At 61.7% G+C, this 10,879-nt stretch overlaps 1 protein-coding gene and 1 pseudogene across 6 annotated transcripts; both read left to right on the top strand.

Moving 5' to 3' along the window:
* LOC102846557 overlaps positions 1–909 on the top strand; it is a 12,962-nt pseudogene extending 12,053 nt beyond the window's left edge.
* A 218-nt stretch (positions 910–1,127) lies between these two features.
* PUF60 (poly-U binding splicing factor 60KDa) lies at positions 1,128–10,446 on the top strand. 6 transcript variants are annotated; one of them, XM_006879238.1, is made up of 12 exons: positions 1,137–1,218; positions 3,842–3,934; positions 5,563–5,658; positions 5,757–5,846; positions 6,480–6,530; positions 8,446–8,607; positions 8,688–8,780; positions 8,858–9,071; positions 9,145–9,335; positions 9,422–9,557; positions 9,766–10,001; positions 10,098–10,446. In XM_006879238.1, the coding sequence occupies exons 1-12, from the start codon at positions 1,195–1,197 to the stop codon at positions 10,395–10,397; spliced, it is 1,686 nt and encodes a 561-aa protein (XP_006879300.1). In that variant the 5' UTR covers positions 1,137–1,194; the 3' UTR covers positions 10,398–10,446. The 6 variants fall into 6 exon arrangements, with proteins under 6 accessions (XP_006879303.1, XP_006879304.1, XP_006879300.1 ...); XM_006879239.1 differs by having other exon boundaries at positions 1,195–1,218; positions 3,845–3,934; XM_006879241.1 differs by lacking the exon at positions 3,842–3,934 and having other exon boundaries at positions 1,128–1,218.
* The last annotated feature ends 433 nt before the right edge of the window (positions 10,447–10,879 follow it).

Below are 10,879 nucleotides of genomic sequence, written 5' to 3' on the forward strand. Positions count from 1 at the left end.
GGGGGGGGGGGGGGAAAGGAGAAGAGGCCAGCATTTTCTGCTACTGAACTAAAAGCTCACTCTCAGGGTCAGAAGCAGCTCGCAGCTGAGCCTTCCTGGGACTCCGCCTGTGAACGGTACAGAAAGAAATGGTCTCTTTTTCTCCCTCTAGCCGCTTGTGGATTCGAACTACCAGAACTCATACAGTGTAAAAGGCGTCTGTGTGGAATTTTAAATCTCCCAGCGTTAGTGGCGCCCCGTCGTTATCGCAGCTGATGAGGCCGAGGGCCAGTCTCAGGTCTCTGATGTGCTTGCTTTCCTGAGGGTAAGGGAAAGTGGGCTGGGGTCTGGAGCCTGCCATGACCTGGCAGCTCTCTGAGCAGCTTTCTCCACATAGACCTGGACTTGCAGGACCTGGGTGGTGGTGCACGGACACCTCACAAGGAACTGGTTCACAGCACCAGCTTGCACTTGTACCTGCTGGATCCTGTGGGCATCACGACCAGTTTCAGGATGTACACTGTTGAGTTTCTGACCTCTCCGGCCGGATCCTGTGGTCTGACTCCCAGACAGGGGGCTGGGGACACACCCACTCGATGGAGCAGAGCTTCCAGAAAGGTTAGGAAGGAAAATCTTGTTCTCTGTTATAAAACAAGCCAAGGCCCAACTGGCGTCTATTCACATGGAACAAGAGGGCCGCCCCGGCGCCATGAGAGCGCTCTGGAGTGCGAAGAAAACAGCCCTAAGTCGCTGAGACTGGGTGACAATGTCACCTCCTGCCCCTTTTCTTCTCCCGAGTCTGCGCAGAACGCCTTCAGCCCAGAGGGAGCTGTCAGCTCTAGGCGGTGGGAAGCCGAACGGCAAAGGCACCTCTGCGCGCAGAGGCCCCATCTGGGCGTGCAGACGGTGGGGACGGTGGGCAGCGTGTGAAGCGGTGATGGGCAACCCGCCCGCGTAGCGGAGGACCCGCGCCGGACACCCCCATCTCGCCCCGCCCCTTCTCTCCATAGCCACGCCCCCAGCACAAAGACCGCGCCCACTTCCTGTCTCCGCCCCGCCCCGGAAGCATGCGTCTTCCTCCACACATTGCTTGTCAACAGGCCTATTATCGTGAGAGTTCAGTTCTCGTCGGGAATTGATGGGCCGCCCAAATCTCGCGAGACAACAGAGGGAACAGCAGGGGGTGGTGCGCGCGGTGGTCGCGGCGGACGCAAGATGGCGACGGCAACCATAGCTCTCGTAAGTGATGCATCCGTGACTGCGGATTGCCTCTCAGCTGCCAGGGATGGACCGGCGATTCGGTGTCGGGTGCGGAGGCTCTCCTGGGACCGCGCCGGCTGCTCCCGGACCCCGCGCCGGCGCCTTGCGGGCCTTCGTCGATTGAGGCGGGGCGGGGGCGGGGCGGCAGCGGGAGCGCGCGGCGCGAGTCCCGACCGCCGATGCAGCTTCCTGCTGGTGGAATACGGCTTCCGGTCGTCGCGGGGGTGGGGGGCCGGTGCTGGGGACTCCCGGGCACGCTCGGCGTTCTTTTTTTTTTTTTTTTTTAATACTTACAAAGTTTATTAGGGAAGTAAAAATTCAGAATTCACTCACTCGGTCAGGACAGCTGCTATAATGTTCTCATAGGCACCTAAGCCTTTAGCCTCGCAGCTTTAGGCTAATGTTCCTGTTCCTGCTATTGTTGTTTGCTGTCGAATCAGAACCAACTCATGGTTGACCCTCCACCTGAAATCACCTGGTAGAAGTAATTAATCACACAAGAGCAGCTGAGGAATTGGAACTGCATGCATTCAGGATTGCAGTGAAGTTCCTTAATTTACCACTTAGTCCTGCCAATTATGGCTCTCCCCACCCCAAGTCCTCCAGCAACGCTCGGCGTTCTTGAACCCGGAGCATGTCCAGCGCGGCAGTGCCCGCCGAGTGCGGCCCGTCCTTCCTGTGCTGGCGGGGACGTGCACCTGTGGCCCAGACTTGAAGTGGGGGACCCTGCTCGGCGGGAGGGAGGCAGAGGACCAGCAGTCTAGGAGAAGGGGTGGCCTTGGCTCTCTCGCCCTCGCACTGATACTCAGCAGCTGGAGGCGGTTGCTAGGTAACGAGCGCTGCATCCCGTTATCTTCTCGGATGCTTGGGCTTGCGCTTTGCCCAAGGTCTGTGCTGCGACTTGGGCGCACAAAGGGAAACCCTATAGGCAGCCCCTTTTGGAGGGTCTAGTGGGCCTGAAGACCGATTTCCTTCCACCCGGTGCCTTGGGCTGAAAAGGCTCAAATGAGGCAGGAAGGTACCAGCCGTCTCCCTCAGCCAGACCAGAGGGAAAACACCTGATCCCCGTCCCCGAAGCCTCCCCGTCCCAATGCGCACCCACCCCACCCCCGTCCCTGATCCTCCTGTCCCGATTCCCCCCCCCCCATGCTTCCCCGTCCCCGATGCATCCCCGTGCCCGACTCTCAGGACTTTTCTGTTCAGAGAGGGACTGACGTGATGTCTACAGCAATGCACTGGAGTGAGATTATGAGACTGGCACCAGATAGATAGGGCAGGCTGCAGATCTGTTCATGGGGTCACTGTGAGTCATGCTCGACCCAGGGACACCTCAGGTCAGCAATGCTCATAGGACACCCCAGCCCACCTGCAGAGCTGGACCGTTGGGGAGGCTCTCCCAGGGACAGATCCTTGCAGAGCATTCCCTTGAAGCCCCAGGGGCGGCAGGATGGTCTCCGCATCTCAGTGGCCTTAGTAGAATTGGCCGACCCACTTCGTAGACCACAAGCACCCAGTCATTTTGTGTGCGTTACCAGAAAGCTGTTCCCAGCAGCAGCACCCAGGTCAGTTCACTTTCTCGGCCTCTTCCATGCTTTGCTGCCCATGGGGTGTGTCCTGCCCACTGAGCCTTGCAGTTGTGGTTGGGGTGCCGTGACCCCAGGCTCTTGACAGGGAGCTGACCGGCGGGGTCCTCTCGCCTCTCCATGCACCTTGCATCAGGTTAGAGCAGGATTCTGGACTGCAGAGGGCTGGAAACATTGTGAGGTGCTCGCAGGAAGCTCCCCGAGTGAGCCTTCCAAGTGACTGTAGTTAGCTGTAGGGTCGTCAGGGGCCGTCTCACTTGAAGCTCTGGACTACCACAGTAATTTAAAGGAGCAGCAAGTTGTTTGCCTTGTTTGTGGGCCCAGAACTGGGTTGTTCCCCAAAACCTGAAGGAAGCTTGCAGGCCTTAGGAGATCCCCAGTCAGTGAACACCTCTGTGCCCCTGCCCTGTGCTGGGAGCCCCCGTAGGTTCTCTCCTGGTTCTCAGTCTGTTCCCATTGGGCTGGCTCAGCCTCTGCCTGTGACTCATGGCCTCTGCCTGGCTGGCTGTGTGTGGCCCTGCCCTCCCGTGAAGTGGGGGTTCTGGGCACTTTGACATCTGACAGAGTTGGTGGGAACAGAAATGGTTGACCTTGAGACCGTCTGACCATCTGCTGGGCCTACTCCGAAGGCCACCCTTCAGGTCCCCGCTGATGGGGCTGGCTTAGGGTCTGCAGAGTACCTGAGGGATGGTCCTACCTGGCTCAGGCAAGACCAGGGACAGCTAGTGTCACCTAGTTTGCTGAGCACCACAGCTGTTGGTTGCCATGCAGCCCCTAGCCTGGGAGAAAGATTTTCTCCTGGCCTCGTGGGCATAGCTGGGCTCTCTGCACCCCTCACCCCCAAAGCCCCTGCCATCGATAGACCTGGCTGGTATCTGCTGGGGCTGGCAGGGTGTGCTGGCAGGGCTGGAGCCGGGAGTGTGATGTGACACTGGGCCTGTGAGGCCTCTGCTTCTGCCCGGGGAGTGTGGCCTTTGGCTGGGCAGGAGGTCAGGTGGGTCCTCTTGTTCCTGCAGCAGCAGCTTGGTGGCCAGCAAGGCGGGGGCCCCGAGCCAGCAGTGGCAGCCGCGGCGGCAGTGGTGGCAGCAGGAGACAAATGGAAACCTCCGCAGGTACCCACTCTCACTCTCTCCTCCCTCGGGCCTGCCTGTCTCCCCTCCTGCCAGCCCTTCTGCCTGCCCACCCAGCTTCCCTGGGTCACGAAACCCCAGGGACACTCCTGCCCTCCGGACAGGACCCTGTCCACTGCTGCCAATGGCCCCCTTTGCACTTGGCAGGTGATGGCCACAGTGTTTGGGGTGACCTTGTCTCCCGGGTGCCAGTGCCGGGGTCTAGGCTGGGCGTATTGTGCAGGGCACACTGCCCTTTGCAAGATCCAGGAACAGTGTGTTGACAGCATTGCTGTCTGAATGAGACGACAAAGCAGGTCACATGCTGGTGGAAGAGTCCTGGCGGGGAACCCCCTAGGCTCGCTCTCCTCTCAGTTCAGAGCTCCTGGCCCAGGGGTGTCCTGCAGTGGGGCGGAGCGAGCTGCTGGCCAGGCAGGGGGTCTTTGTGTTACTCCATGGCAGTGTCTTCTCCACCCTTCTGTTGGAGGTTGTCAGGAGGCCTGTAGGGCCAGTCACCCTCTGTGGCCCCACAGACAAACTGGGCGGGGGGGGACATGGTATGTGCTTGGGTCCTGGGAAGTGGCAGTTGCTGGGCTGTCTGTCCAGGCTGTTGGTTGGTGGGAGAAGGGCCTTTTGTTTATCAAGACAAAGAGAGTATTGAGAACTTTCTAGGGGACTGAGGGCTTGGCATTGATCACCATAGTGACGGCGGCTCTGAAGTCCCAGCCCCTCCTCTCTGAGGCCCTCGAACTGCAGCACTCTGCACTAGGGGATGAGGCAGGATCTGTTTGAGACCTAGGGGGCTCATGGACTTAATGCCCTTTGGTCCCGAGCTCAAAACCCAGTGGGGAGCTGACTGGTGGGTTCCTGGACCATAGGTCTGCCATCCCTTTGCCTGTTATCATCCGCTAGCCTGTACTCCCTCATCCTTGACCCCAGGAAGCGAAGAGGTTGGGGCCCACAGCGTGCACCTCGGCCTTCCGTGTAGCAAGTTCCTAGCATCTCCAGCCCGTGCACAGGCTGAGCGCTCTCCTGTTGGCCTTGCCCGGGACCCCCACCTCATTCAGCTGGCTTGGTTTCCTTCCACAGGAGGCGGGGCGTGGGCAGCCCTATTCTCTCTGTGCCCTGGGCGCCACACTAGGTTTGCAGACTGCTGTCAGTCGTTGCTCCCATGGCTGGTCTTTTTTGCTCTGTGGACTGGCCACAGCCCTTAGAGCACCCTCAGTTGCTGGGGTTCCTTAGTGGCTGTGAGTACTGTCTACAGGGGCGGGAGCAAATAACAGGAGTAGCCTTTTCCACACGTGCCCATGGCTACTTCTGGGGTTTCCCTCACTAAGAACACCATTGTCGACTGCAGTGGGTTCCTCCCAGTCCCTACAGAGGTTGGGGCAGCCTGAAAATCGGACCTCTGGGGTGACAGTGCTAGCGCCCAAGAAAGACGCTCACCTCCCACCGTGGAGGAGGGCTCTCTCTCCTGCCTTTTACCTGCCTCAGTCTGGGTCCTGGACAGGGATAGGTCCGAGGGTGGGGAGGTGCCCCCCCCCCAGGAGAGCTGGTGCTGCAGGCCGTATTCGGCCCAGAGCTCAGTGCTGAAGGCCTGGGCTGGTCACTAAAGTCCCCTTCCCCCTCAGGGCTCAGATGCCATCAAGATGGAAAACGGGCAGAGCACAGCCGCCAAGCTGGGGCTGCCCCCCCTGACGCCCGAACAACAGGAGGCCCTTCAGAAGGTGAGCAGGTGTCCCAGGCTGGGGCAGGTGGGCAGCCAGGGAAGGCCGTGTCCCCACCAGGCCAGCCCCCCAGGGCTCCTCACTGCTGTCTATCGCAGGCCAAGAAGTATGCCATGGAGCAGAGCATCAAGAGTGTGCTGGTGAAGCAGACCATCGCCCACCAGCAGCAGCAGCTCACCAACCTGCAGGTGAGCCGCCCCCCAACCCGCAGGAAGCCCCCCAGCTCCTCCTCTGTTCTCTCCTGCTGCCGCCCTGCAGGTTCTGGTCTCAGTTACTCAGGGGCTCCTTCCAGGGACCCCAGGCCCTCCCTGAGGCGCAAGGGGCCCGGGCTTCCCTCCCTGTGGCCCGCTAGACCCTGGCCCTTCTCCACGGCCTGGGAGAGGCCTTCACTGCTCTTCACTGTCGCCTCTGTCCCCCATCCTGGTCCCAGCCTGCAGGGAGTCTGCAGGTCTCCCCGACAGGGCCCTAGGCCTGTGGGGGGCCAGGCGAGGCCGGCAGGTCCCTGGGCCTCGAGCCCCACCCCATCCCGCCCTCAGACACACACACTGCCAGGAGCTTCCTTGGCTCTTCACGTGTCCCTCTCTGTCCGCCCTCCCTCCCTTTCTTTTTGTGTTCTGCCGGCCGGCCAGGCTTACAGGGCTGGGCAGCGGAGCTCTGAGGCCCCCCTGGGCTGGCGCCGGCGCCGGCCAGCGACCAGCAGTGTGGGCAGGCAGGCGGCCTGGCTGCAGGGCGGGAACCGGGCCTGCCACTGTGCGTGAGGTGCTGACGAGAGGGGACTGCTCGGCTCCAACAGACTGAACTCTGTCTTTACTGTCTTTCAGATGGCAGCAGTGACAATGGGCTTTGGAGATCCTCTCTCGCCTTTGCAATCGGTCAATAGACTTGCTCACTTCTTCTGGGCTCATGTCCTTAGTCAGGGCTAGAGGGGGGCGTGAAGCCCGCAAGCCGGGGCCTCGCTGTCGCCCGCTCTGGACGAGCGCAGCCGAGAGCCAGGCGTGGCAGCCAGTGTACGGGCACCCCCCGGGACCGCCCGAGGGAGGCTGCCCCTCCTCTGAGGGCCTTAAGTCTAACCGGCCAGGTAACTGCGGAGGGCAGCGCGGCAGCTGGCCAGGGAGGGCCGCCGCAGGCCCTGCACGCACGGCCGCTTCCCCCGGCGGCCGGCCACTCAGTCCCAGGCTGCCCTGGCTCCCGGGCTGGGGTCAAGCTCCCAAGGAGAGAGGGGTCCTAACTCAAGATCCCATCAGACTCTGGAGGGAGGGTGGGTGACCTGGGAGGGGGCTGGGAACCCCGAGTGAGCGAAAGGGAAGGGCGAGGATTCTGGCCTCGGGCCTGGGCATAGCGAGGGCTGAGCACCCAGGGAGCAGGCAGCCTTGTTCAAGGCGGGGGAGCCACACCTGGTCTGGGGGCCCCAGGAAGCCGGGGAGGTGCCTAGCCGCCTCCACCCCTAGAGTCAGTGCAGACCAGGCTTTGACTGGGGGTGCTGTCCTCTGGGGGTCTGCCCTGCAGGGCAGGAAGACCCACCCCATTCTTTGGGTGTGCTGGTCTTGGGTGCTGCACATAAGGGGCGGGCAGGCCAGCATCCTGTCTGGCAGCACCTGGTTTGGGGATGTTTCCAGGCCCTCATTATCAGCAACCCATGTGGATGTGTTGTGACCTGCCCATAGCTGGGCACTGTGGAAGAGGGGTGCAGTTCCCTGTTAGGGCCCTTGCACAGAGAGCCTAAGTCCTGTCTGAGATGCCTAGTCTCCCCACATTGGCAGTTCACGGTTTGAGGGAACCTGTATCCCTTTGGGGAGTCCTCTTGGGAGTCAGGGTGGGCTCTGCTTCAGAGAGATGGGGGCCTCCTTTCTAGTCCCTTTTCTGATGAGGCCTAGTCCACAAAGGCCACCTGGCACAGAAAGGTGGAACGGGCTCTGCTGCCAGGGCCTTGGAGCACTGAGTCTTCTGGGGAGTGGCCAGGGCTGCCTGGGCCAGAGCCTCTGCATTCTCCGACAGGACAGAATCCTGCGGTGGCCTGCCTGTGGCTCTGGGGCCTAGCCCAGCCAGTCTTCTTCCAGGTGGTGGGGAGGGCCTGGGCTATTGCACTCTGGACAGTCTGTCTCGATCGGGCCCACCTGGCCAGCTCACCTCCCTGCCTCTAAGGCACCAGGAGTCCTGGGCTCTGCCTCTGGGGGCTCCATAGGGAGCCAGGCCCACTTAACTGTGGAGGGGCATGAGGCAGCCCCTTTTTATAGGGGCAGGGGCACCAGGCCCTGAGCTATTGCCAGCCGGCCGGCCATACAAACAGCTCCCCCTTTGGGGCCCACTAGGCTCCTTTTACACACACACAAACACACACACACCCCCGACCCTAACCCTCCCGTCCCTTACGCACTTCTGGGCGCACCTGCCCTCTTCTGCCCGCCGCTTTCTTCTGGCCTGACCCAGTGCTGCAGCCTGGGAGGCCCCCCTCCCTCTTCTGTCACAGGATGTGGCCAGACCAATCAGAGGCCATCCTGCCTGGCCTGGGGACCTGACCCCACCGGAGGGTGGGCTGGGCGGGACACTCAGCCTTGCTGCCTTCAGCTGGGGACCTGGGTGGGCTATGTCCACACTGTCTGTGGTTCTGGCCTGCCTTTCTGGGGGTGGGGTCCTGCTGACCCCACAGCCTTCTGACAGGGCCAGGCCTGTGCTGCTGGCACATTGGGAGCCCTACCGATGGGCTGGGTGGGCCGAGGGGAGTGGGCTTGTCACTGCTCGCCTGCCCTCATGAGCCAGTGGCTCTCTTCCTGCTCTGTCCTGTTCCAGATGGCGGCTCAGCGGCAGCGCGCGCTGGCCATCATGTGCCGGGTCTACGTGGGCTCCATCTACTACGAGCTGGGGGAGGACACCATCCGCCAAGCCTTTGCGCCCTTTGGGCCCATCAAGAGCATAGACATGTCCTGGGACTCAGTCACCATGAAACACAAGGTGAGCACTGCTCCCGCAGAGCAGAGCACCTGCGCGGATTGTCTTCTTTCCTCACCTAACGGTCGTGCCTCTGTACCCAGGGCTTCGCCTTTGTGGAATATGAGGTTCCGGAAGCTGCACAGTTGGCCCTGGAACAGATGAACTCAGTGATGCTGGGGGGCAGGAACATCAAGGTGAGGCTCTGTGCGCCAGGCACTGGGTGTTCACTGTGCCAGCTACAGAAACCCAAGCAGCCTCTTCTTTCCCCCAGGTGGGCAGGCCCAGCAACATCGGGCAGGCCCAGCCCATCATTGACCAGCTGGCTGAGGAGGCAAGGGCCTTCAACCGCATCTATGTGGCCTCCGTGCACCAGGATCTCTCAGATGATGACATTAAGAGCGTGTTTGAGGCCTTTGGCAAGATCAAATCTTGTACTCTGGCACGGGACCCCACAACGGGCAAGCATAAGGGCTATGGCTTCATTGGTGAGTACAAGGGTCATGGCAGGGGCGGAGGGCTGTGGTGGACTCCCCTTCTCAACGCTGTCCCTGCCTGCAGAGTATGAGAAGGCCCAGTCGTCCCAAGATGCTGTGTCTTCGATGAACCTTTTTGATTTGGGTGGCCAATATCTGCGGGTGGGCAAGGCTGTCACTCCACCCATGCCGCTGCTCACGCCTGCCACACCTGGAGGCCTCCCGCCTGCTGCTGCTGTAGCTGCAGCTGCAGCCACAGCCAAGATCACTGCCCAGGTAGGAGGAGGCAGGTTGTTGAAGCATGGGGGACAGCCTGGCTTCATGCTCTAAGGGACTGATCATGGTGACTTTGGGTGTTACAGGAAGCAGTGGCAGGAGCAGCAGTGCTGGGCACACTGGCCACACCAGGTTTGGTGTCACCTGCCTTGACGTTGGCCCAGCCTTTGGGTGCTCTGCCTCAGGCTGTCATGGCTGCCCAGGCTCCTGGCGTCATCACAGGTAAGTCTGAGAGGGTACAAGTCCCTTCCTGTCCCTCTCCCCCACTGCTGGCCACCTCCGTTTCCAGTCTGTTCTTGCCCTGCTGACCATCTTGGCTCTTCCCGCGGGACAGGCTTGGGCATAGCAGTCAGACTGCTGGCCAGCTTAGCTGCCGGGACCAGACTGGAGGGAGATCGATGACCCATGGGTTTGCTTGTTTGTGTTTCAGGTGTGACCCCAGCCCGTCCTCCCATCCCGGTCACCATTCCCTCCGTGGGGGTGGTGAACCCCATCCTTGCCAGCCCCCCGACCCTCGGTCTCCTGGAGCCTAAGAAGGAGAAGGAGGAGGAGGAGCTGTTCCCCGAGTCTGAGCGGCCAGAGATGCTGAGTGAGCAGGAGCACATGAGCATCTCCGGCAGCAGCGCCCGCCACATGGTCATGCAGAAGCTGCTCCGCAAGCAGGAGGTGGGGCCGTGGGGCCGCAGGCAGGAGGTGGGTGGGCAGGCAGCAGGCTGGCCTGACCTGGCCGCAGAACTCAGCTGTCTTTCCTTCCCTACACAGTCCACAGTGATGGTTCTTCGCAACATGGTGGACCCCAAGGACATTGATGATGACCTGGAGGGGGAGGTGACCGAGGAGTGCGGCAAGTTTGGGGCTGTCAACCGCGTTATCATCTACCAGGAGAAGCAGGGGGAGGAGGAGGATGCGGACATCATTGTCAAGATCTTTGTGGAGTTCTCCATGGCTGCAGAGACGCACAAGGCCATCCAGGCCCTGAACGGGCGCTGGTTTGCTGGCCGCAAGGTGGTGGCCGAAGTGTATGACCAGGAGCGATTTGATAACAGTGACCTTTCTGCGTGACCTCGGCCCTTGCCGGACTCTTCCTTGTTCTTGTCTGTGTTTTATATGACTCTGCTGGCTGGGCCCCGCCCGCTGATTTACGGATAAAAGTACAGATGCTGCTCCGTGTCCGTGTCTGACCTCAGTCTCGGCCCTAGCCTGGCGGGTGGAGGGGGCACGGCCAGCACTTGCAAGCCCACTGGGCAGCCCTGCGCAGGCCTCTGGGCAGCAAGCTGTTAGCTACGGGGAGGAGGAGGCCGGTGCCCCACGTCTGGGAAAGGCCCATATGAGGCCATGGCACACGGCTGCTCGGGGTGGCGGGCGACAGTGTCCGGTCCGGGCCGCCCTGGGCTCCGACTCCCGCGCTCCCTCGCCCGGGGCGGGGACACTTCCCAGCAGGCAGCGCGCGGGCGCTCCGGGCCGCCGCAGCCGCGCGATGCCTTCTGGGGCTTGTAGTTCCCGCGGCGCAGGCCCGGCGAGGGCGGGCCTCGGCTTCCCGGCGG

This window comes from Elephantulus edwardii, unplaced genomic scaffold (genome assembly GCF_000299155.1).
Source record: "Elephantulus edwardii isolate Elephantulus edwardi_28Jun2011 unplaced genomic scaffold, EleEdw1.0 scaffold00003, whole genome shotgun sequence".
Lineage (NCBI taxonomy): Eukaryota > Metazoa > Chordata > Mammalia > Macroscelidea > Macroscelididae > Elephantulus > Elephantulus edwardii.

Bases quoted from the DNA above. Each gene is read 5' to 3' on its own strand.
- PUF60 (XM_006879238.1), top strand. From the start codon at position 1,195: ATGGCGACGGCAACCATAGCTCTC. The intron at 5,659-5,756 runs GTGAGCAGGTGT...TGTCTATCGCAG, and splicing joins AACAGGAGGCCCTTCAGAAG to GCCAAGAAGTATGCCATGGA. The intron at 6,531-8,445 runs GTCAATAGACTT...GTCCTGTTCCAG, and splicing joins CTCTCTCGCCTTTGCAATCG to ATGGCGGCTCAGCGGCAGCG.